Genomic DNA, 27,112 nt, shown 5'->3' on the forward strand with positions numbered 1-27,112 from the left:
GTCATATGGTGACTTGGGACACCATAGGACCCCTTAAGATACCAAAGCATGTCATTAGGGGTCATATGGTGTCTTAAGGGGTCATATGGTGTCCCCTGAACCCTTATGACCTCTTATGAACCATAGGACACCTTAAGACACCAAAGCATGTCATTAAGGGTCATATGGTGTCTTAAGGGGTCATATGGTGTCCCATGAACCCTTATGACCTCTTAGGACACCATATGACCCCTAAAGACACCATATTGGGTTGCTTTGGGTCATATTCTAGTGAAAAGGGATCATATTGTGTCGTAAGGGGTCATATGGTGTCTTTGTGTCGTAAGGGGTCCAATGGTGTCCCAAGACACCATATGACCCCTATGGACATCGTATGACCCCTGACGACACCATAGGACCCCTTAAGACACCAAATCATGTTGTTAGGGGTCATATTGTGTCTTACGAGGTCGTAAGACACAATATGACCCCTAACGACATGATTTAGTGTCTTAAGGTGTTGTATGGTGTCGTTAGGGGTCGTATGGTGTCCATAGGGGTCATATTGTGTCCCATGAACCCTTATTACCTCTTAGGACACCATATGACCCCTAATGACACCATATTGGGTCACTTTGGGTCATATTGTAGGGAAAAGGGGTCATATTGTGTCATAAGGGGTCCTATGGTGTCCCAAGACACCATATGACCCATATGGACACCGTATGACCCCTAACGACACCATAGGACCCCTTAAGACACCAAACAATGTCATTAGGGGTCATATTGTGTCTTACGAGGTCGTAGGACATAATATAACCCCTAACGACATGATTTAGTGTCTTAAGGGGTCCTATGGTGTCGTTAGGGGTCATATGGTGTCCATAGGGGTCATATGGTGTCCCATGAACCCTTATGACCTCTTAGGACACCATATGACCCCTAATGACACCATATTGGGTCGCTTTGGGTCATATTATAGGGAAAAGGGGTCATATTGTGTCATAAGGGGTCCTATGGTGTCCCAAGACATCATATGACCCATATGGACACCGTATGACCCCTAACGACACTATAGGACCCCTTAAGACACCAAATAATGTCGTTAGGGGTCATATTGTGTCTTACAGGGTTGTAGGACACAATATGACCCCTAACGACATGATTTGGTGTCTTAAGGGGTCCTCTGGTGTCGTTAGGGGTCGTATGGTGTCCATAGGGGTCATAAGGGTCCTCTATCCCTCTCCTCCTCTCTCTCTCTCCCTCTCTCTCTCTCTCCCCCTCTCTCCCTCTCTCTCTCTCTCTCTCTCTCTCTCTCTCTCTCTCTCTCTCTCTCTCTCTCTCTCTCTCCCTCTCTCCCTCTTTCTCCCTCTCTCCCTAAAATATGACTAATAAAATCCGATATCCGATTAAATTCTACAATGTGGCATATTACTAAATAAATGACGGCAACGAGAATTTTTTGGGGGACCACAAATTTTTTTATTAAAATCGGATATCGGATAAAATCCAATATCTGATTTTTGTACAAAAAACTGAGAAAAAAAGGGTTTGTGGGCCATTTTGTAGATTCCAACAGCCCACAGTCTGTATATTCTATTTTCTATCAAGGAACACGGGTTTTTAGACAGCGAGAGACAAATTTGTGCCTTTGGGAGATTCTTAAAGTGAAAACTTGCATTGTGAATCACGAAGGAGCATGTGTGGAGGTAAATGGGGAGTAGTAATCATCGGAAGTCTAAACGCAAAAGAAAACTTGCAAATGACCAAATTAAAGTGTATAGAGAAAGAGATAGAGAATGTCATAGGAGGAGAAGACAAGTTATATTAAATATTGCTAATGTTACTTCAACTGAAGAGGAAATTTAATTTGAAAATGTGCCACAAGTTATTGAAAATGAAAATGTAGATTTTGAAAGTGAAAATATTGAAAATTTTGAAAATATTGAAAGTGATAATGAAAATGCTCAACATGTGGAAAATTTTGACATAGGAGGTGAAAATGTGGAAAACTTTAGCGTTGAAGGTGGAATTGCTCAACCAAGTGAACCATATGTAACACCTAATTACTTTAGAAATGAAGACCCTCTCATGGATGAAAGACAAATTCCAAATCCAAGACCTTCAAGAACCCCAAAATGGTTATTTGAAATCAATGAGAACATTATTGCGAATCTTGAAGGCAAGAGGTCAACAAGAACCATTCGGTTGTGGGCTACACAACTTTTCAACCAAAATTTTAGCAATAAGACATTGACCAAGAAATGCCAAATCTTTGTTCAATTGCTAAAGATGATAAAGATGAGACCATTGCTAAACAAATTGAAGATTCGTATGAACAAGAAGATGGAGAGAAATTCTATTATTGCAAAAAATTTATTTGACACTCTCAATTCTATTGGAAAGAATACCAAAGAAAGAGATAAGAGAGTCGCTCGAAGAGTGATTACAACCTCCTTAGTAAGCCATCAATTGAGGAAGGCTCATCAAATGAGACAAACTTGTGTTGATTTTAACATAAACCGTAAAACTTTGGATAGAGCACTTGCACGAAGACAAAGACTTGGCGATCCACTTCAACAAGATACATGGGCATTTGGTGGGAGGCTTCCACGTGTTGATAGAAAGTTGAGTAACAATGTGAAGGAAGAGATTCAACAATTTTGGCACTCTAATTCTAGAGTGTCACCCAATGTAAAGGATGTTTTGAAATTAAGAATCGGCAACCGAGACCGCACACCACATCCCAAACATTTCTTGGAATCAAGCCAAACAATGTTGTAAAAAAAATTTTGTGAATTGCATCCAACTTTGCAAATATCACAAAGGGCCTTTGAATCTTTGAAACCATTTTATTGTGTTCCTCTTAAGATTCGCAATACTTGTTGTTGCAAGTACCATGTGGAGTTTTCAATGTACCATGAACTTTAATGTCATATTCGTTCTACAATGCATACTAATGAGATGTTGTAGGAGTGTGGTGCAATGCTATTTCCAAGATCATCAAGAGACTTGCAAGATCTATTTTTACACCCTAGAGATGATGGCTGCTATTTCTATAGAAATGATTGTTTGAATGAGAAGTGCTCAGAATGCAGTGGGTTGTAAAAGTTTGTTTCATGTTTTCATGAGGGCAGCGAACACGAGTTTGGAAATAATTATGTTGAGAAAAAAAGATACGAGACAGTGAAATATACTTTGAAGAGTGGAGGTGAAGGTTCTAGATGCGAATTAGTCTCAAGAGAAGTAAGTATTGCTGATTTTATTTTGGATTTTAAGGAAAATCTTTTCTACAAGTATGCAAGGCACACCCATAGGTCTCAGTGGTTGGATCAACAGTTCAGGATGTGTAAGAACTCTTTCCCAATTGGCACCATTGTATCAGTGGTTGATTTTGCAGAGAACTATACATTGCAACCACAGAATGAGGTACAGTCTCAGTACTACAATTCAGTCGAGATTTCTATTTTTGTTCACATTACATATAGACATGCTTCTAATAGTATAGAAGAGGACAGGAAGATAATCAGGGAGTATCATTTTTATATGAGTGATGATAGATCACACTCCTCTAAGTATGTGCAACATTCTTTTGAGAAATTTTTTCAGTTCTTGCATGAGAAAGATATTACAATTGACCGACATATAATATGGTCAGATAACTGTATGGGTCAATTCAAGAATGTCTGTATGTTTTATTGGTTGAGTAGAATGCATGTGGAGAGGCGTATACCTCATATTTGGTGTTTTTTTTAGGCAGGGCATGGGAAGGGAGAGCATGATGGAGCAGGTGCATGTTTGAAGAGAGCTCTAGTTAAGGAGCAATTGAGGATTTCAGGTGCAAATTTCTCTGATACATGTTCTATTGTTGATTTGTGTAGTTCAGCATTGTCACATGGAGGTACTCTTGATTCAGCAGTGAGCAGATTCTTTTGGTTGGTTGAGGAGGGAACAGTGGGAGATAGATTGGATTGTCAAACAATTAAATATTCTTCAAAGATGCATTCATTTCTTAGCTCAAATGCAAGTACATGGACCATTTGGACATGAGTGTTGGCTTGTTTTTGTCAGAGTTGTGTTTGGTGTGATTGGGATCAGTGCGAGTCAAGTGAGTGGGTTGATATGTGGGTTCCCCATTATCTAACTCCTTTATCTCAAACAATATCCTTGTCAAATGATGACATGGAAAGTTCACTTGAGTATGATCGTCTATCAGATCTTGTACAGCCAAGACATGTTTTTGCAGTTGTTGCATCGCAAGGGAATGAAGAGAGATCAGAATATTGGTTGGCACAATGTGTACAGGGAAAACAAAAGCTAATAAAGCCAGTGACAGATGATGATGGGTTCACATATCCTACAAGTTTATTTGTTGTTGTGGGAACTTGGTTGCGAACATACATGATTAGAAAGAATGGCATGCCTGCATTTGAAGACTATGAGAGACACAAAACCATTATAATGTATTCACACCTTATTATAGCTACAAATGTCAAGTTGTTGAAGCATCAAGCAAAACTGAAGACCAAAGAGCTATGGATAGTGACTATTGTTGATCATGAAGCAATATTGGATACTCTTAAACAAAGAGATGACCCTTCAGGCAAACTTGAGTAGTAGGTCTTTAATGGTGCCTCATTTTTTTATCATGCATTTCATTTCAAACAATGATCATTAAACCTTAATGTTCAAGTTTGTTACGTGTATATTAAGGATGTGTTCAAAATGCAGGTCTATTGATGAACGTTTTTTTTTGGCAACATGGTTTTTGCATGCACATAGCGAGTACACTCGATATAATTGGAAGGGACGTATTTTTGCAACATGACTTATTATCATGCATTTGATGAGCTTTACAAATTTTTTTATTAGATAACACTATTTGATATTTTTTTATGATATAATTATCGCATAACCTTTATGCTCATGAAGGTCTTTTTTTATGATATACAATAGTATCACATTACGATTTTTGCGTCAACATAGTGGGTTCTATTGATATAATTCAAAGGGACGTATTTTTATGGTATATAATCCCACCTTTTCATTTATTATCATGCATTTCAGTTGAAGTGATTATCATAAATCCTTTATGTTCATCCATGCATTTTATGTGTAGACTAACAATTCTTAAAAATACAGGTTCATGCTAGATCATTCATTATTGACAAGACCCTCTCTTGGTGATGGTACATATTCCTTTGTGCATTAATGAGATTAAATTGTAGGTCTTGTTGTGTTTATTATCATGAAGATGATTCAAATGCATGTGGCCAGGACACATCTGCAGTGGATCAAATTTTCATGACAGATGATCTATTGAATCAAACATTTGACATTGATAGTCAGGTAAATAGGTTAATGTTGGGCCTTCAACATCAACACCTACTAGTCAGTTAGATTTTGGTAATTGAATAACATTGTTTCAATTTCAGATGCTCACATCAGATGCACCTAATATTCTCTCCACAATAGAGCATGGTGTTCTCTAGCAGTAGCATCTTTGATGCTTTTGACAGTAGTATGAGTCAGATTAGTAAATTTCTAATTTGATGCTTCCCACAGGGCTTTGCAACTTTAGATTGTGAGTGTGCCCCCATTACAAATTAATTATACTTTAATCGACATAGATGGTCTATGATGGCTTTTTTGTAAGACTATATGGTTTTATTACATATATTGTACTTTAATCGACATATAACAATATCCAAGTGGTGGTTGGCATGAGCTTGAATATGGTAAGTTGTATGCATCTTGAAGTTGAATATGATATGTTGTATACATCTTGAAGTTGAAATTTGATTAGACTTTGTCAGCATTTGATGAATCATAAATGTCATTTCATTATTAATCTTGTGAGTGTGAGGTGTAGGAATAAATATCAATTACTTTGAAAGTCATGGATGGTTGTCCTGATATGATAACCACCAGATGGTTGTGCCTTATGAAGAAAATTTGAACAGATAATAACTAATTGAGAACATCAATTCAAATCCATAATATAGAGGATGCTAATAACAGATCTTTGTATATTTATTTTTTCTAATAATGAAATAGGTACAACTGTATTGAGATAAAATGAAGCTTTTCTCTCATATGAAGATGTCACATTGGCAAATTGGTCTTTATTATAATACACAAGACATAAGTAAAATCAAAACACTCTCATCAAATCCTTCCAGATTCTATGTTAACTTGTGACTCATTAGTGTATGCTGGGAGAGGGAAGAGTGTGTGGCTTCAGGGTACATTTTTGGACTTGAGCCATATTGCATAAATCTCAAGGCTTCAACTTGATTATCATTAAAGGTTTCTGAATGTTTACAAAATATCCCTTCATGGATGTCACATGCGTAGGGTATGACCCCGAGCATTGGATCGAGTTGGGGGGGGGGGGGGGCAAAATAGGAGCATGTGTAGGGTAATAATGCCTAACTGAACATGTCAGAGCTGACGGTTCATCATCGCGATGAGAAAAATGAGAAATCGGCCACACGACAACATTCCATTGAGTGAGACTAATGATTTTTTTGCCAACCGAAAAATTGCTGCCCTAATAAAACCATAGAGCAACTTGAAAAACTGAGATAGGCTTTTGTAGGGAACCCTCTCATGACCCCATAGGTTCAAATAGATCATTTGCAAGTGCCACGGATTCCGAGTTAGGGCCCGTCAAAGTTTGACAATTTTGAGCACTTAGGGCGCTCAAGGGACGACACCAGTAGGGTATGACCCCGAGCATCGGATCGAGTGGGGGGGAAAAATAGGAGCATGCGTAGGGTAATAATGCCTAAGTGGACATGTTAGAGCTGATGGTTCATCACCACGATGAGCAGAACAAGAAATTGGCCATGCGACAACATTCCATTGAGTGAGACTGATGATTTTTTCACCAACCGAAAAATTGCTGCCCTAATAAAAACGTAGGGTAACTTGAAAAACCGAGATAGGCTTTTGTAGGGACCCCTCTCATGGCCCCATAGGTTCAAATGGATTGTTTGCAGGTGCCATGGATTCTGAGTTAGGGCCCGTCAAAGTTTGACAATTTTGAGCACATAGGGCGCTCAAGGGATGACACCGGTAGGGTATGACCCCAAGCATTCGATTGAGTGGAGGGGGGGGGAAATAGGACCATGTATAGAGTAATAATGCCTAACTGGACATGTCAGAGCTGATGGTTTGTCGGAGCAATGAGCAGAACAAGAAATCGGCCATGCGGCAACATTTGATTGAGTGAGACTGATGATTTTTTTGCCAACTGAAAAATTGCTGCCCTAATAAAACCATAGGGTAATTTGAAAAACTGAGATAGGCTTTTGTAGGGACCCCTCTCGTGACCCTGTAGGTTCAAATGGATCATTCACAAGTGCCACAGATTCTAATTTAGGGCCCGTCAAATTTTGATAATTTTGAGCACTTAGGGCGCTCAAGTGACGACATCGGTAGGGTATGACCCCGAGTGTCGGATCGAGTGGGGGAGGGGGGGAAATAGGAGCATGCGTAGGGTAATAATGCCTAACTGAACATGTCGGAGCTGATGGTTTATCATCGCGATGAGCAGAACGAGAAATCGGCCACACGACAACATTCCATTGAGTGAGACTGATGATTTGTTCGTCAACCAAAAAATTGTTGCCCTAATAAAACCGTAGGGTAAATTGAAAAACCGAGATAGGATTTTGTAGGGACCCCTCTCGTGACCCCATAGGTTCAAATGGATCGTTCGCAGGTTCCATGGATTCTGAGTTAGGGCCCGTCAAAGTTTGACAATTTTGAGCACTTAGGGCACTCAAGGGACGACGTCGGTAGGGTATGACCCCAAGCATCGGATCGAGTGGGGGGGAAAAATAGGAGCATGCGTAGGGTAATAATGCCTAATTAGACATGTCAGAGCCGACGGTTTGTCATCATGACAAGAAGAACAAGAAATCGGCCACGCGACAACATTCCATTGAGTGAGACTAACGATTTTTTTGCCAACCGAAAAATTGCTGCCCTAATAAAACTGTAGGGTAACTTGAAAAACCAAGATAGGATTTTGTAGGGACCCCTCTCATGGCCCCATAGGTTCAAATGGATTGTTCGCAGGTGCCACAAATTCCGAGTTAGGGCCCATCAAAGTTTGACAATTTTGAGCACTTAGGGCGCTCAAGGGACGACGTCGGTTGGGTATGACCCCGAGCGTTCGATCGAGTGGGGGGGGGGGGAATAGGACCATGCCTAGGGTAATAATGCCTAACTGGACATGTCAGAGCTGATGGTTCGTCATCATGACGAGCAGAACAAGAAATCAGCCACGCGACAACATTCCATTGAGTGAGACTGATGATTTTTTTGCTAACCAAAAAATTGCTGCCCTAATAAAACCGTAGGGAAAATTGAAAAATTGAGATAGGCTTTTGTAGGGACCCCTCTCATGATCCCGTAGGTTCAAACGGATTGTTCGCAAGGTGCCATAGATTCCGAGTTAGGGCCCGTCAAAGTTTGACAATTTTGAGCACTTAGGGCGCTCAAGGGACGATGTCGGTAGGGTATGACCCCAAGCATCGGATCGAGTGGGGGGGAAAAATAGGAGCATGCATAGGGTAATAATGAATTGTATCAAGTATTGTTCATTAAATGAATTGTATTGTATTGTATTGTTCATTAAATAAATTGTATTGTTCATGAATTGTATTGTTCATTTAATGAATTGTATTGTATTGTTGATTAAATGAATTGTATTGTTCATAAATTGTATTGTATTGTTGATTAAATGAATTATATTGTTCATTATAAAAACAACACTTACGATGAAATGAAATGTATTGTATTTTTCATTAAATATCCATTATTAACCATTGTTAATTATTGGAATGAAGATTAAAGATTTCCATGATAACACCACGCACAGATGAGCAACAATTTATATGATTGAATATCAACTTTTGTATATATAAAAACGTCAAATGATTACAAATGTATGTCCATACACAAATATGGCATAAATGCCAACTGAAACAAAATGTATGTCTAAATACGTGAATGTATGTCCATATACAAAATATACATGCCAACTAGACATGTAAGCATCCCAAAACTATCTTTAACATCCTAAGTTGCTGATGGATCATCAAAATCGATCCTCTTCGCCACACTGCTCGGCTCTTAAGGATGCTGCACAAGAAAAACAAACCATGATTAATATTAGTTATATTATATAATTCACATTTGAAAAGTTAATATAAAAATGAACTACAATTGAACTACTCATGTTTACCTCATCTCCACGTTTTCTCTTAAGCTTTGCAGGACTCTTGATGTATGTCTTCGGTAGAGGAGGTATGTTTTGAATATTTTCATACACAACCTACATATGTTCAAAAACATGACATTGATACAAGTTAGCATATAATTGTCACTGATAATAACAAATTATATCTACTAATCAAAAAATAAATTAAACACATATCTACTCGAGGCATCTCTTCTTCTTCTTCAGGTATACTGGGTGCAGTCATCAAGGATGTGAAGCCAAGAATTCTCTGTATATATACACAACAAGTATATGAAACTATCAATCTATGTCTAGACATGTATAATCACTATAAGTTATTTAAACTATTCATTCAATCATATTTGCATTCAATTACCTTTCCCTTGTCTCCAACTGCACTACCAGATCCTAAATCACACTGCCCCGCACTCGTGCTGCTTGTGCCCTACAAGAGTAAAATAAGATATACATGCAAGTTACTACATAATCTAATTAATACCAATATAAATGATGAGCATGTATGTACAATAAAATACAAATGACTAGGTGCAATAATATATGTACCGTCAAGCTATCAAGGCCAAATGAAATGGTCGACAAGGTGCCCTTCTGAATCTGTCTCAACTCATCCTCAATCATCAACTGTTAAATAGACCATGTAAATAAAAATTACCACTTAATATTATCTAATTTATAAATATTTAATTAAAATACAACATGAACTGTGAAAATATAAATCTTACCACTACATCATCAATGTATGATGATGGTGCCTCCTCTCTAGCATGTGAGGACTCCCCAGGGTATCCTCCAGTCTGTGTAATAACATCTGGTGCATCATGCATCTCATGCACCTCATAATCTGCACTGTCCACAGGAGGATTGACGGGTTGTCCAACTGAGCCCAAGCATACGTGCCCACACATGACACAACTATGGGGCACGCATATGTGTGGAGCCAAGGATGACGTGTCAATGCCACCGGATGCACCACTACCATCAAGAGTAGGCTGAGCTACTGACACAGCCTAAACCAAAAGGCTACTCAAAGAGTGAATAGCCAATATGGTCCATGAAGCCGCCTCACAAATGATATCAGGATGCTACACTGCAGGTGGGGGATCAACAGGAGGAGGGGGGACATACGGGCCCTAGACTACTTTGACTGCCCCAGGTCTATTTTGGGGCATACCTAAACCTACACCCTGGAAAGGTTGGATGTCAAAGTAGTTCACATGTTTGTGTAAAACAAACTCAACATACAATTTTTTTATGAAATAGAAGGGTATATCAAGATTTTTGTTGGGTGGTTTGTCAAAAACCATCCACCAATGATCCCAAAAGTTTTTCACAATCCCATCATTTGTGCACCATTTGATAAAAAGTTTTGTTTTTTTGGGATCTATGGGCTGACGAGTTCGGGGATTGACAAACAATGAGGTGATTTCGGCTTTGGATATCTCAAGATCCTTGATATCCTTATACGACAAGCCATCTACATATTTTTCCTTCATAGAATCTCGCCACAAAAGGGCGGCATCGTGCTCCTCAGTCATGGTTTCCATAATTTTTATGATTGACGTGAGAGGATCAAATAATGGGTGTAGACGAGGGATCCTACGATATACTTCTGCAATCCCCCTCAATTCATTCAAATTTTGTGCAATCAAATCTTAAATTGAGGGGGGGGTTTGGCAAATGAGGGTTTGGTTGTTGCAGTTGTGGTTGGTCAGTGTTTTCATTGTTATCCCCCATTTTTAACCTAATTGAATGTAAACAATTAAATTTAGTTAACAAATTTAAACAATTAGATATTTGATTTAAAAAAACCTAGTTTTCATGAAAAAAACCATATTTTCAATGAAAAATCAAATAAACATTAACAAAAAATACAAAAAATGAATGAAAATGATTCAAAATGATAAAATTCTTACCTCTAAATCTATTTTTTTGCAATTTTTTGTCAAAACACCGGATATCGGATTTTGACGAATTCGCACAACCCGTGAGTTAAAAATGACTCACGGGACTGTCACTGTCGAAATATATAAGTCTCATAAAATCGGATATCTGTTTTCTATACTTAAATTATTTTTAAATAACATATATAATATAATAATATATTATATAATATATTATTATATTATATAATACGTATTGTATTATATTATATAATACGTATTGTATTATATTATATAATACGTATTGTATTATATTATATATATTATAATATATAATATTATATTATATTATATTATATTATATTATATTATATTATATTATATTATATTATATATAATATTGTATTATATTATATATAATATTTTATTATATTATATATATTATAATACAATATAATACAATACGTATTATATAATATAATATTATATTATATTATATTATAATATTATATTATATTATATTATATTATAATATAATAATATATTATATAATATAATATAATATTGTATCATATTATAATATATAATATAATACAATATTATATATAATATAATATAATACAATATTATATTATATATAATATAATGTAATATTATCTTATATTATATAATATATTATTATATTATATAATATATTATTATATTATATAATATATTATTATATTATAATATAATATTATATTATAATATAATATAATATAATAATATATTATATAATACATATTATATATTATATAATATATTATTATATTATAATATAATATAATATAATAATATATTATATAATACGTATTATGTAATATATATAATGTAATATGTAACATATAATATATTTTTTAAATTAAAATTACAAATAAAAATCGGATATCCGATTTTCCCGGATATCCGATTTGCATAGGTAATTACCAGGCCGAGGTGTACTGACACCCAGGCCAAGCAAAAAGTCAACATGGATTTTTGAGTTTTTAGGCGAGTGAGGAAGGCTATTTATTTCACATCGCCACTTTTTGGCCCCCCTTGATCTTGCACTAACCCGTGTGTGTGTGTGTGTGTGTGTGTGTGTGTGTGTGTGTGTGTGTGTGTACATATACATACACATACACATACACACACACACATGTGTCTGTGTGTCTACAGATGTGCCTTTGTGTCTCTGTCATATGAACCTTGTAGCCAATAATCATTTTCCGCATTAAATATTCTACTTATCCTCCATCCATTCTTCTCTAAAATGCACATTTGGCCGATGTGTTCTTTCCATTGAGTTGAATGTCAATATGTTTGATGTATCCTTGGTCAATCGGTGGTGGAGGGTGGAGAACCATTGGCTAGGAATATGGGTTCTACCGATTGCACCATCATACAAAGATCAAAAAAAAAAACTCACATTCCCTACAAATCATCACCAATATTTATAGAGCCTTTCTATTTTTCTTTTGTTCTTTTAAAAAAAATTGTAGGTTTCACACATACGATGCTTCAAAATGTCGTATACATCACCTTTTATGTCTACAGCCTCCCTCTTGGTATACATACAATTTCTCACATTCCATTATCATTTAATCGTTCGTACCACATTTTTATATTTCTTTGCTTACTTTGTCCTTGTACTATGCTAAATACAATCATGACTTGTTGATTGAAAACATTGGTTTACTAACCTCCCTCTTGTTCCATTGCAAGATAGGTTATTTCAACTCTCCAATTTATTTCCTTCAATCGAAGAAACACTTCCTATTCCAGGTCATGCCATCATTTGTATCTATGGAACATTTGTGTCCAACTTTTAATTGTCTCCTTCTAAACAAATATCATTTCAAATTTAACGAACATTGCAAATTAGATTTCTATTGTTTGGATACATTTATATGATGACTCAATTAACTATTTCATTCACACTTGTGTCACTTAAATTTCATTACAAATTAATTTATTGCATCTTCTGATATGTCCATTAATTATTGTTTGCATGCATTTAATTATTTTCATTCAAATATTTCATTGTATATCCTTGCTCTTTATTAATATACATCTTGCCTTTATACATGTGACTTTATAATACTTTTTCTCAAAAGAAAGATAGTGTAAAATTTAAGATACAAACACAAAAGTTAGAGTTTTTAAATACACTTCTATGTCATTCAAATAACTTTTTCATTCTAAATTAAGTCAATTTAAATTCTTTTTAATGTCAAAATACATTAATATTCCACTCAATATATTCTTATTTTTCCTTTTCAATTTAATTATCTTCATTCCACCTATTAAATGCAAATACAAAAGTTAAATTTAATTCATCTTGAAATATTGTTTTTAAGGCCCTTCCAATTCATAATAATATTTGATCTATAATACTTTCATCTTCTACTTATTGTTTGCATCCAATTAAATGTTGTCATTTAAATATGACTTAATACATCTCACTTTACAATACTTTTGTGTGTGTGTGTGTGTGTGTGTGTGTGTGTGTGTGTGTGTGTGTGTGTGTGTGTGTGTGTGTGTGTATGTATGTATGTATGTATACATACATACATACATATGTGTGTGTGTGTGTGTGTGTGTGTGTGGGTGTGTTTGTGTGTGTGTGTGTATATATATAGATACATGTATATATATATATAGATACATGTATCTATATATATATATAGATACATGTATCTATATATAGATACATGTATATATATATATATATATATACATGTATATATATATATATATATATATATATATACATGTATATATATATATACATGTATATATATATATATATATGTATATAGATACATGTATATATATATATATATACATGTATCTATATATATATATATATATAGATACATGTATATATATAGATATGTAATGTATATATATATAGATATGTATGTATATACATGTATATACATTTATGTATATGCATGTATATATATACATGTATATACATCTATGTATATACATGTATATCTACATACATGTATAAACATGTATATACATCTATGTATATACATGTATATACATATATACATGTATATATATGTATATATATATGTATATATATATGTATATATATATGTATATATATATGTATATACATGTATGTATATATATGTATGTATATATATGTATATACATGTATGTATATATATGTATACATATCTATATATGTATGTATGTATGTAGATATATCTATATATGTATGTATATATATACATATATATGTATATGTATATATATATATATATATTTATGTATATATGTATGTATGTATATATGTGTGTGTGTGTGTGTTACATCTCTCTCTCGTATATGTATATGTATATGTATCTATGTGTATACACACACATATGTGTGTGTATGTGTACATACATGCATACATCTCTCTCTCTCTCTCTCTCTCTCTCTCTCTCTCTCTCTCTCTCTCTCTCTCTCTCTCTCTCTCTGCATATATATATGTGTGTGTGTGTGTGTGTGTGTGTGTGTGTGTACACATATGTATATGTATATGTATATGTATGTGTGTGTGTGTACATACATATGCATATATACATACTTACTTATATATATATATATATATTAGATTTAATTATCTCCATTCAACATACTAAAAAACAAATAAAATTAAAGAAATTTTCATTCATCTTTAAATCTCACATTCTGTGCACCCCCCCTCCCCAACCCCCTCCGGTCCAAAAAAAACTTTTATCAATATTGCATTGCTCTTTTTCTTCTCACACCCCTAATTCCAATTCCACAAAAAAAAATTAAAAAATGCCTATCGGCTCCCCGTTGCGCATGCTTCAATTGCAACTGATAGTATATAAAATACTTTTAACTTAGCTCTGAGGCTTCTCATTCTCTTAAACCAAAAAAATTGTTTTTCAGAGAAGGTATGGTTTTCAATCGCACAGAGGAGATTTGAAATAATCTACTTAAATGGACATAATCTGGAGAGGGCCCCGCAAAGGACAGCACAATGCTTAGGCTAGGGTCCCATGGGAGGGGCTTGGGCTATATTTTTATGGAAAAGGTGGTCTCATGGGGGAAAAAATGGCTATAGGGTTATTTGGAATCTTCTCCTAAAAAGTAGAAGCTCCTACTTTTAGATTTCCATTTTTGAGTAGATGCAAATGGGGTGGGGCTGGAATTAGCCCCTGCAACTTGACGATAATTTATGCTATTTGTCAATTATAATTCGATAAAAAATTATTGTTAAAATTGCACACTACAAAAATTATCATTTATATAATATTTTTATTATTATTTATATATCTCTCCTATCTCCATCTCCCTCAATCTATATCACTCCCTCTCCCTCATTCACTCCATCTCTCCTCTATATATTTATCTTTATTTTTCTCTCTATCTTTCCCCCTATCTATCTCTCTCCTTCTCGCCATGCCCCTTCATTTATTACTTGTCTATGTCACCTAATTTCTCTCACATTCATGCATTTTGTATCTCTATCCTCTCTCCCTCCACCTCTATGTCTATTATATCTCATTATCTCTACCTATCTATCTTATTCATTTCATCTATCCCACTCTATATCTATATCTCTCTAACTCCCTCTCTCTCCTCTCTATCTCTCTTCCCATTCCTTCTCTATATCTCTATCTATCCCTCTATCTATACTCTCTCACTCACTCTACCTCTCCTACTATATATCATTATCTCTCTATCTCCTTCTCACTCATCTTTGTCTTTTTCTATCCATGTATTTCTCTAAGTACATCTTCATATCTCTATATCTCTCCCTCACTCCTTTTTCCTCTCCTCCCCTATATTCTTTGAATAATTTAAAAGTGAGAGAGGGTTCAAACCCTTTACATAACTAGGAGGAACTCACAAGTTATGAGACCACCTGGTGCAAGAGCACCCTAGGTTTAGTAGGTTCAAAATTAAAATTTTGGTTTTGTTTGATTTTCTTTATATAATAAGGTTATTTAAGATCATTTCATGTGGGTTTGAGTAAATATTAGTTCAATATGTGGGTTGGAGTTTCAAATTGCATAAGTTGTAAATTTTTCAAAAAAATGTCAATGTTGCAAATGTTGTCAAATTACATAATGTGGAATATGAAGGCGGGAGTTGAAATGTGATTGTAATAGAATAAATTCATGTTGTAAACATGAATCCAAAGGTTAGAGATTTTTTGTATTGATTTGGAGGAGTGACTATAATAAGAACATCAATAATTCTAGGAATCTGAACACATTTTTCTCTGGTTTTTTGTTTTGTACAAAATTGTATAGGTATGTACCTTCTTGAAAATGATTGCGGATTGAAGAGAAATCAATCTAGTTTTTTACATAGTTTTTTAATCTTATTTCATTGAGTAGATCAAAAGTTACTACATTTTCTTGATAGGAAACCTAAAACCCTAGTTAAGGTAATAGTGAACAAACAAATCAATTTTTGAAGGTTTTCGTAGAAAGTGGCCTGCCTTGGTTCTAAGATATGTTGTATTAGGTCCAAATGGATATCCAAAACCAATCTTATATCTTCTAGGTAAATTCTACGACAAAATTTATGGCCAAAACAGGGTGATTTATTGCACTTTTTAGGCTTAATAGAAGAGAGGATGGTCAAATGTTGAACCTTTCTGTAAAAAGAAACCCTAATTGAATTTAAAGTATGTTTTGTAAGATCCAAAAGGGTATCTAAAACTATTTTTTACATTTTTTATATCATGCCTACACTGGAAGTTATGGTGGGAAAACCCTATTTGATGGACTACTAGGAAAGAAGCCTAATTCTACAAAAACTAACATTTGTTTATGCTCAAGAGCAACTATGAGTATTGGCTTGTGTAAGGAATAATATTATAATCCCTCCTCTGCATCACCACTATAAACCAATAAAGAGGACACCCTTTTTTGAAAGCAGAGCTTTTAACTAGAGCACCAAACCAGTGAGAATGAGGCTCTCAAACCCTCAACAAGCTTACATTTTTAGAATAGAGGGGTTTAGGAAAGAACCTTTAACCATTAACCAAACAAAACCCTTTCAATACCTAAATAGTCAAGGAAATAAAAAAATAACCAGTAGGTTTTGAAAGGCAACCCCCAACCTTTTACCTAAAGGACCAACATGAGAAAAGACTTCCCTAGCCATGGATGGAGACCATGAGGACTTGTGGGCATCCAAATAACTTATGATCGTAAAAAAAAAGTCTCAACGAAATAATCATTAAATAAAATAAAAAGGGACTCGATCTAAACCAACAAACTCACCAGGTTTTAGAAGGAATCCCTAAACCTAGAGAAAACCACCTCAATAGGTCCATTTGCAATGGAGCCTCTAAGAAATAATGATCCACCAAAAAGGCCCCTCTTCATCCATCAAATAGGAGCATCTAAGCACATCCCCCTCGAAGAGAAACTAGGAGGGCAAGGAACAGAGAAGGCAAGTGCAAAAATCCCAAGGGACAACATCTACCAAAATAAGTCATCAATCGTCACTAAAGTAGGTATGAGGGAGGCAAACCACTCTTTGGTTAAGCGCCCATAGGGTAACCAATCCTCATTTTATATCCAGCACCTACCCACAAACAACGACAAACTACTACCACTAAGGAGAAAACCATCATCCTCAAAATAAGACACAACCTCAGAGCATCCCCAACATCCTTCACTCCTAGCCAACCTAGAGGTTGAAACCCCTACAACCCTCCTAAATTCCACTTCAATAGGATCACAGGCCAGGTTGACCTCCCCAACAACCTTAGGAGGAACAGGGATAGAACCATCCTCCTCCTCTATATGCTAAGCTATATCTCTACCCCTTATCTCCACATCCCTTCCCTCTTGTACCTATCACTATCCCTATATCTCACCATATATATCTATCCATCTCTCCCTCTCCCTTTATCTCCATCTATATTTATCTCTCCCTATACCTCTCTATATCTCCATCTATTTATCTTCATATTCCTCTCACACTTTATCTTCGTCTCTGCCTCTATCTTCCTCTCTCCTCTATCTCTATACATGTCTTATCCCTCTTCCTAGACCCATATATCTATATCTTCTTCATCTCCTCTCTCTCTTTCACTCTTCTCAACTCTATTTATCATTTCCTCTCCCTCTCTATTACAAACATAGCATGATTCTACTGGTAATGGAGCTTGATTATCCTTTCAATTATTTTTGGATCCCTATAAGTGGATGCATAGTCAATTTGAAGGCATCACTTCTCCATTGATACCTTTGTTGGACAAACAACATCATTTACTAAAGTGCCTACTAATTAACCTCGTGTACTACACACATGCATGCAAGAATTAGAACAACATTTTTCCTATTTAACATTCCAAAACTATTTGGCATACCCATTGCAAAACAAAGGAGGAATTGCTAGTATAATCAATATTTGAGATCATTTAATGATCTATTAAGAGAATGTAGATAATAAAAAATCAATTAGATATATGGGGAAACTATGTGACTAGCACAAGTATTTTTAGCAAAATATAGGTAAAGTATGTGGAACTTGATATCATGTTTGTTCATTATTCCACTTATACTATTATATCGTTATTATACTATGATATTGTAATTAATATTAAATTATTATTATGATATGATTATATTATTATATTTTAATATTTACAACTAACTCTTTTACAAAAAAACAAAAAATATTTTAGTACCAAACTATTATTATTATATTTTTATTAAGCTTTCGACAAAAATAAAAAATCTATTAAGATTACATTATTCTTATATTATCATATCATTATATTTTTATTTTATAGTTGTGCTTATCCTCTTTGATAAAAAAAAAGTAGTTTTTTAATGTAGGGACACTTTTAATACCCCATAATTCATAACATCATTTTTAATATATTATTATACTACTATATATATATATATATATATATATATATATATATATATATATATATATATATATATATATAATTAAGTTACTAATTTTATAATAATAATATAAATTAAAAAATAAAAAATAAAATGGTTTTTTTGTGTTTATGCATTTAAGTGTCACTCAAATGAAATGTTTCTAGTTTTTATTGATGGAGGTTTTTACATCCATATATGACTATAATACAACTTGGGTGTAGTTATTGTTAGGGTTTCAAGCAGATCCGAAGCAAATATGAACTAACAATTATATGCAGATTTAAATACAAAAGATAAAGAAATAAAACAGGACACAGATAACACAGAGATTTAACGTGGTTCACCCAGAATGGGTTACGTCCACCATACACAGTCGTCCAATCTTTCTTATTATCCAGCAAAAATAGTACATCAACCTTACAATGCCTTAAGCATCCCAGCGGCTTATAACATGCGTTTTTAGGGCAACAAACAAAGTCGGCCTTTTTTAGGGTTTTATTACAATGTCGGTTTTCATCAAAAAAATGGCAAAAAAAAAAAAATTTCTCCGGGGCTGCCGCCCCCGAACCCCTGCCCGAGGCCCAGCCCGGCCCCGGACCCCGGTGAGGATACGTGCTGAGTGTACAGTACTTTGTTGATCAGTCGCCACATTTCAACAATCTCCCACTTGGAGACTGATCAGGCTCCACACCGAACAATCTCCCACTTGGAGACTGATACTACATGACACCACTGTACATGCAACATCCACTAGATAAAACACTAGGACTTGACTGGTATAAATTACACAATTATCAATCAAGAAGACCAACAGAAACTAATGAAGAAATCAGCTTCTCCTGTGGAACTGCCTTTGTGAACATATCGGCAGGATTCTCACTTGTGTGAATCTTCTCAAGCCGTAACTGACCCTCCTCCAAAATAGTCCGGATGAAGTGGTACCTGCCCTGAATGTGCTTTGTCCTTGAATGAAAAGCAGAGTTCTTTGCAAGATGAATGGCACTCTGGCTATCAGTATACAATGGGCTATCCTCTTGTGTCTGACCCAATTCCTTCAGAAAACATTGCAACCAAATCATCTCTTTGCTGGCTTCTGTAGCAGCAACATACTCAGCTTCAGTGGTTGAAAGTGCAACAACCTTTTGCAGCCTAGAAATCCAACTGACTGCAATTCCCCCTATAGTAAAAACATACCCTGTAGTACTCCTTCGTGAATGAATATCACCCGCCAGATCAGAGTCAACAAATCCACTTAGAGCAGCATTAGATCCTTTGAAACATAATGCCTTTGTAGTAGTTCCTTTCAAATACCGAAGAATCCATTTCACAGCATTCCAATGTTCCATACCCGGATTACTCATAAACCTGCTCACAACTCCCACTGCATGTGCAATATCTGGCCTTGTGCATACCATTGCATACATCAGACTGCCAACAGCTGATGAATACGGGATGTTAGACATTTTATTAACCTCTTCCTGTGCCTTTGGGCACATCTCCTTAGTCAATTTGAAATGACTAGCCAAAGGTGTACTAACTGCTTTTGCATCCTGCATATTAAATCTTTTCAACACCTTCTTTATATACTCACTTTGGGACAAATTCAAGGTTCTATTTTTCCTGTCCCGTGTAATCCTCATACCGAGAATTTGCTTAGCTGCACCCAAATCCTTCATAGCAAATGACTTGGCTAATTTCTGTTTAAGATCATTTATATGTTGCATGTTAGACCCAGCAACAAGCATGTCATCAACATAAAGCAATAGGATAATATAACTGTCATTATCAAATCTCTTAAAATATACACAATGATCAGAATGACATCTATGATAACCGTGTTCAGCCATGAAACTATCAAATTTTAAATACCATTGTCGGGGTGCTTGCTTTAGGCCATACAGACTTTTCTTCAACCTGCACACCAAGTTCTCCTTACCTTTGACCTCATATCCCTGTGGTTGCAACATGTAAATTTCCTCCTCCAAATCTCCATGGAGAAAAGTTGTTTTGACATCTAATTGTTCAAGATGTAAATCATCTGCAGCCACAAGACTAAGTACAGTTCTAATTGAAGTCATTTTTACAACTGGAGAAAATATTTCATCATAATCTATGCCATTTTTCTGTGCAAAACCTTTTACCACAAGTCTGGCCTTATATCTTTTCTGACCTCCTTCCTCCTCCTTCAGTCGATAAACCCATTTGTTAGGCAAGGCTCTTTTTTCTGCAGGTAAAGGGACTAAGTCCCAAGTCTTATTTTTCATCAAGGAGTCCATCTCCTCTTTCATGCCTAGTTGCCACTGTTGTTTGGCATCCACCTGGATTGTTTCTTCATATTCTTCTGGTTCACCAGAATCCGTTAATAAAATAGAATACAAAGAAGGAGAAAATCTTTCAGGGGGTCTACTTGTCCTCGTAGAACGTCTAACACTTGCAGGAGTTTGTGGGACAATCTATTGTTGCTGAGCATCAGGTACCTGTGGCATTTCATTTTCAGGAATCTCATCCAACACCACATATTCTTGTTTGTCCTGTTCATGCTTCTTTTCCTGCATTTGTTCTTTATACACAACCTTCTCATTGAATATAACATCTCTACTTCTAATTATTTTCTTATTTTCAAAATCCCATAACCGATAGCCATATTCATCTATCCCATATCCAATAAAGGTACATTTCTGAGATTTAGCATCAAGCTTGGTTCTGTTTTCTTTATCAACATGGACAAAAGCTTCGCAACCAAAAGTTTTTAGAAAAGAATAATTTACCTTTTTACCAGTCCATGCCTCCTCTGGAATACCACCATCCAAAGGGGTTGAAGGTCCTCTATTTATCAAATAGATAGCAGTATGTACAGCATCTACCCAAAAATGTAAGGGCAATCCAGCATGCAATCTCATGCTCCTCGCACGTTCCATGATGGTCCTATTCATTCTCTCTGACACACCATTTTCTTGTGGAGTTCCTGGAACTGTCTTCTACTTTCGAATCCCATTTAAGGAACAGTAATCTTCAAATGCTTTGCTACAATACTCACCTCCATTATCCGATCTAAGACACTTCAACTTTTTTCCTGTCTCATTCTCAACCAAAGCTTTCCATTTCTTAAAAGTTTCAAAAACATTTGATTTTTATTTTAGGAAATATACCCATGTTTTTCTGGTTGAGTCATCAATAAAAATAACATAATAACAAGAGCCACCAAGAGAAGATACCTGAACCGGTCCCCATACATCTGAATGTACAAGCTCTAACTTCTCACTCTTCTTCTCTTTCCCAACCTTGAGAAATCTGACTCTTTTCTGTTTACCATAAACACAGTTTTCACATAACTCTAAATCAATCTTCTTTAGTCCTGGCAATAGATTTTTGGAGTGAAGGATTTTCATCCCTTTCTCACTCATGTGCCCAAGCCTATGGTGCCACATTATCGAATATGTACTTGCAACATTTATTGTTGTTGTCCCTGCAGTAACTTTATCTGTAGCACCTAAGGTAGAGTAAGTGTTACCAGTACACAGATATAATGTGCCTACCTTTGCACCTTTAGCTACTACTAATGATCCTTTAGTGACCTTCCACATACTGTCTGAGAAGGTAACTATGCAACCTTCACTACCTAGTTGCCCTGTAGAAATTAAATTTCTTCTTAAATTAGGAACATGTCTTACCTCCTGCAGAAACCAGTCATTACCATTCTGCAACTTGATCTTTATCTTTCCTTTTCCAACAATTTGACAGGGCTCATCATCACCCAAATATACCTGTCCAAAATCACCTTGAACATAATCTAGAAAATATTTTCTATGGGGTGTACCATGAAATGAAGCCCCAGAATCTATTACCCAAGAATCATTAACATTATCCAAACATAAGATTAAAGCATCTTGTAAAGTTTTACTTGCAATATTAGCTTCCTTACTATCATTTTCATTTTTGTCTCCTTCTTTTTTTTTTCGAGACCAACAGTCTTTCTTTAGATGACCAGGCTTTCCGCAGTACCAGCAATCTTTCTTTCCTCTAGATTGAGAGCGTCCTTTCTTTGACTTCCCTCGTGACTTCTCATTCCCAGGGCCTTTTCCTCTTTCCTTTGATCTTCCTCTGTTCTCCACATTCAAAACACTACCCGATGATGTTGGAGTCTCACCTGTGCTTTTCCTTCACATTTCCTCTCTTAGGATAACACCAACAATATCATCAAATACCAAAGTATTTTTACCAGATACAGAGTTACTTACAGCCATAACCAAGCTATTCCAGCTTTCTGGCAAAGAACATAAAATCAAGAGAGCCCTAACCTCTTCTGCAAAGGTAATTTTTACCGAAGACAATTGACTGGTAATTGTATGAAATTCATTTAAGTGCTCTGCTACAGATCCTCCCTCACTCATTTTCAAATTAAACAAACGCTTCATAAGAAATACCTTATTCGAAGCCGAGGGTTTCTCATACAGCTTAGCCAATGTTGCCATCAAATCTACAGTCGTTTTTGCTTCTGTTATATTGAATGCTACAGATGACACAAAGCACAATCGAATGGATCCCAATGCCTTTCTATCTAAAATGTCCCACTCTTCATCTGATATTGTGGTCGGTTTCTTTGCCTTTCCTTCCAATGGCCGCCACAAATCCTTTTGATATAGGTAATCCTCCATCTGCATTTTCCATAACTGATAATTCTGGCCGTTAAACTTTTCGACCTTGAATTTGGAATCCTCCATTGCTCCCACTCAAATCTGAAAGTCCTGCCAATTTACAGAAAACCTCGCTCTGATACCAATTGTTAGGGTTTCAAGCAGATCCGAAGCAAATATGAACTAACAATTATATGCAGATTTAAATACAAAAGATAAAGAAATAAAACAGGACACAGATAACACAGAGATTTAACGTGGTTCACCCAGAATGGGTTACGTCCACCATACACAGCTGTCCAATCTTTCTTATTATCCAGCAAAAATAGTACATCAACCTTACAATGCCTTAAGCATCCCAGCCGCTTATAACATGCGTTTTTAGGGCAACAAACAAAGTCGGCCTTTTTTAGGGTTTTATTACAATGTCGGTTTTCATCAAAAAAATGGCAAAAAAAAAAAAAAATTCTCGGGGGCTGCCGCCCCCGAACCCCCGCTTTTCTCGGGGGCTGCCGCCCCCGAACCCCTGCCCAGGGCCCAGCCCGGCCCCGGACCCCGGCGAGGATACGTGCTGAGTGTACAGTACTTTGCTGATCAGTCGCCACATTTCAACAGTTATTGTATAATATTTACTAAAATACCAAATTATTCAAAATTTTGCTTCATAAATAATCTATGTAGTTTTGAGATGTGTCTCAATTGCCACAAGTGAATATATGCTTTTTCTCATTGTCATTTCAAGGATTGGCCAAAGGAAATTTCAGGATCTATAGGATCCTTCCCCGTTAGGCTTGAAGAGAAACATCTCTTTCATGGTAGAATGTAAATCTTCTAGATCAGATATGGTTGGTGATTCTTCTAATGGTCTTTCACCCTTCAACAAGGAACACTGATTATCCATTTTATTTTATTTTAGGAGATGTAAATTTCAAGTGGTCTAATTTGGATAAGCATTATAATGCTCAATCAAATCGAAACTCGTATTTTGGATTCAAACCATTTCAAGAGGTAGTCCTATTCTTTTATGACATGTTTGGACCATATATTTTGATATTTGAGTAGGGTTTCAAGATTTATTATTGTGTTTTGTTTTTTTATGAAAAGTTTGGCCTTTCAAATTTTTAACTTAGTCAAAAGCATTTATGATAATAAAAAATAAGTATTTATTATAGATGATTAACTGGAAAAGATAAATATTATATTTGCATTCAATAACTGTACTAATAAGAGACATATTCTATAAGATCTTGAAGCACAAAAACACAATTACAAATTTTATGTGATTGTTTGTTATCATTTTTTTTTTAATTTGATTGGAGAATTCTCGTCAAATTCTCTGAAAGCATTAGCTTCAGAAAGATTACCACTTGCAACTTTGACCTTCCATATTTACAAGATAGGAAAGTAGAATTTTTTAACGTAAAAACAGAAAAATATATTATTAAAAAGAGTTAATGTAAACTGTTTCCACAGGCGGTATGAAAAGAAGATAAAAGACAACAATTGGGTGCGTAAGGCACCGCTAATGAAGATCACAAAGGGAATTTCGTATTTTCTTACCTTACATATGATTAGAATTTTGTACTCTAGATTTGCATCCCATGACAGAGCCTGGGATTAAACTGAACCGTTCCAAATCCATTTACAGCCGGACTTGCATTTTTCCTTGTGAATACATTACTTTATAATAAAGATAAGTAAGAGAAGGCCTATTAAGATCCAGAGAGCATTGCAGAATATGCAAGATACCACTCTGCTGAACTGAAGACGGCGTTTGGCCTCGATATGTTGCATTATACACTCTGCAATCTCCTCCAATACTATTCCCTGATCCCTGAAACACAAACTTGCTAAATTCAGACACTAATCCAACACTTCAAATTGTGGAATGTGCAGTTGTATACACTCAATCTGAAAGGGAAAGAAAAGCGTTTATGAAATTTTGAAAAAGCAGAGGACTATATAATTTACCCTTGAAATTGAAATCCGTAATTATACGAAATCCTTCGGAGCGTGGCTCTCCATTTCTCAACAGTCTCACCGTCCACTCTGCGAGTGAGACGATGTTTTCTCAACGATTTTGAGTACACTCCTCCATTCTGACGCAGGTCACGGGGTCGAACTCCACAAAAGATGGGGATAATGGGAGCTCCGCTTTCCTCCATCAAGCACAGTTCCCTTAAACACCACGCGGATTCTGCGTACTTGTTAGAAAAAATAGCAATATGAATGGAAGCCGAGGCAATTGCTTGGTGAATTGTGAGGGGAAAAGGCTGCCCTTGTTGAAGTGATTTGCAGTCGAGAAACACTCTGAGTCGTTTGTTAGAGAGATTATGGTAGACAAGACTAGCAACTGTCTTCTTCACATCCTTACCACAATGATTGATAAATACATGGCATTCCATGTTGCAATGGAATTCCTGAGAAGAGACCTCAACATTTATCATTGCGTTGCAACGACTTACAGTACGGAGGCTTCGAAGAGAGGTGGAGTCCTACTCTAAATTATCCTCCTTATAAACCCATCTATTGCAGTTTGTCATCTGCAGTTGTCTTAAATATATTCTTAGAAGAGAGATGAGAGTCATGATCCCCTCCTCACATTTCCCAGAAAGTTTTTGTCTTCTGTGACGGACACGTTTTTTTTTTTTAAATTTCAATTCAACCCTATTTAAGTATTCAAGGTTTTACAACATGGATTTCATCATCAACAACTTTCCAATCATAATGGACCTTGTGACTAATTCCCCCATTTTTTTTGTTGACTTTGTGAGCTAGGAGATATGATTATAAGTTTTGTCAGATAATTAATAAAAAATATTATTAGTCGATAGGCTTTACTTAGCTGTTTAACCCTAACGCGCCAAAAAAAACCAGTTATTCCAAGATATTATACCCACATGGCACTATCTCTTTGGGCAAGCGTGAATCCCCTGTCATTTTATTCAAATAAACTATTCAAAGCAGATCCGCCGATTAGTTTTAAAAATGCCGAATCACTTCGGACAACGAGATTGTCCTCCGAAATGATATTTTTCGTTCTACGCATGCCTCGAAAACATTTTTTTTAATCGAAAACATTTTAATTTATTAAAGACATAATATATTCACAGTATATGGTATTCGTTGGAAATGTTTCAAATTTGGCTGCGTGCTTTTTTTAATCATTTGTACCATTCCATGATCCATAGGTCCTGAGATGTAGATAATTAAAAAATCATTTAGATGCCTTGGGAAGTAGATAATAAGAAAATCATTTAGGTAATAGGAGAATGACCAAATCGTTCCATATTAATCTAGGCAGTTTTGAGATTTGTTTGTTCATGGTCCGACATGACTTCGAAACTGCTGCCATTGATGTGGGGTGTCTCGCTTTCGCACAACTAACATCTAACATAGAAAAAGTGTTTACCGAAGCTCCTT

General features: G+C 35.5%; 1 protein-coding gene across 1 annotated transcript in view; it reads right to left on the reverse strand.

The window, feature by feature from the left end:
* The window catches only part of LOC131858188 (probable 2' cyclic ADP-D-ribose synthase BdTIR), a 48,600-nt gene extending 22,464 nt beyond the window's left edge, over positions 1-26,136 (reverse strand). Inside the window, exons 1-3 of the mRNA XM_059211309.1 lie at positions 25,661-26,136; positions 25,439-25,523; positions 25,250-25,300 (exon numbers count right to left, since the gene is read on the reverse strand). Coding sequence (XP_059067292.1) covers positions 25,250-25,300; positions 25,439-25,523; positions 25,661-26,136 — 612 coding nt within the window. The remainder of the gene's footprint in view (positions 1-25,249; positions 25,301-25,438; positions 25,524-25,660) is intronic.
* Between the last annotated feature and the right edge of the window lie 976 nt (positions 26,137-27,112).

The sequence above is a fragment of the Cryptomeria japonica genome, chromosome 1 (genome assembly GCF_030272615.1).
Source record: "Cryptomeria japonica chromosome 1, Sugi_1.0, whole genome shotgun sequence".
Lineage (NCBI taxonomy): Eukaryota > Viridiplantae > Streptophyta > Pinopsida > Cupressales > Cupressaceae > Cryptomeria > Cryptomeria japonica.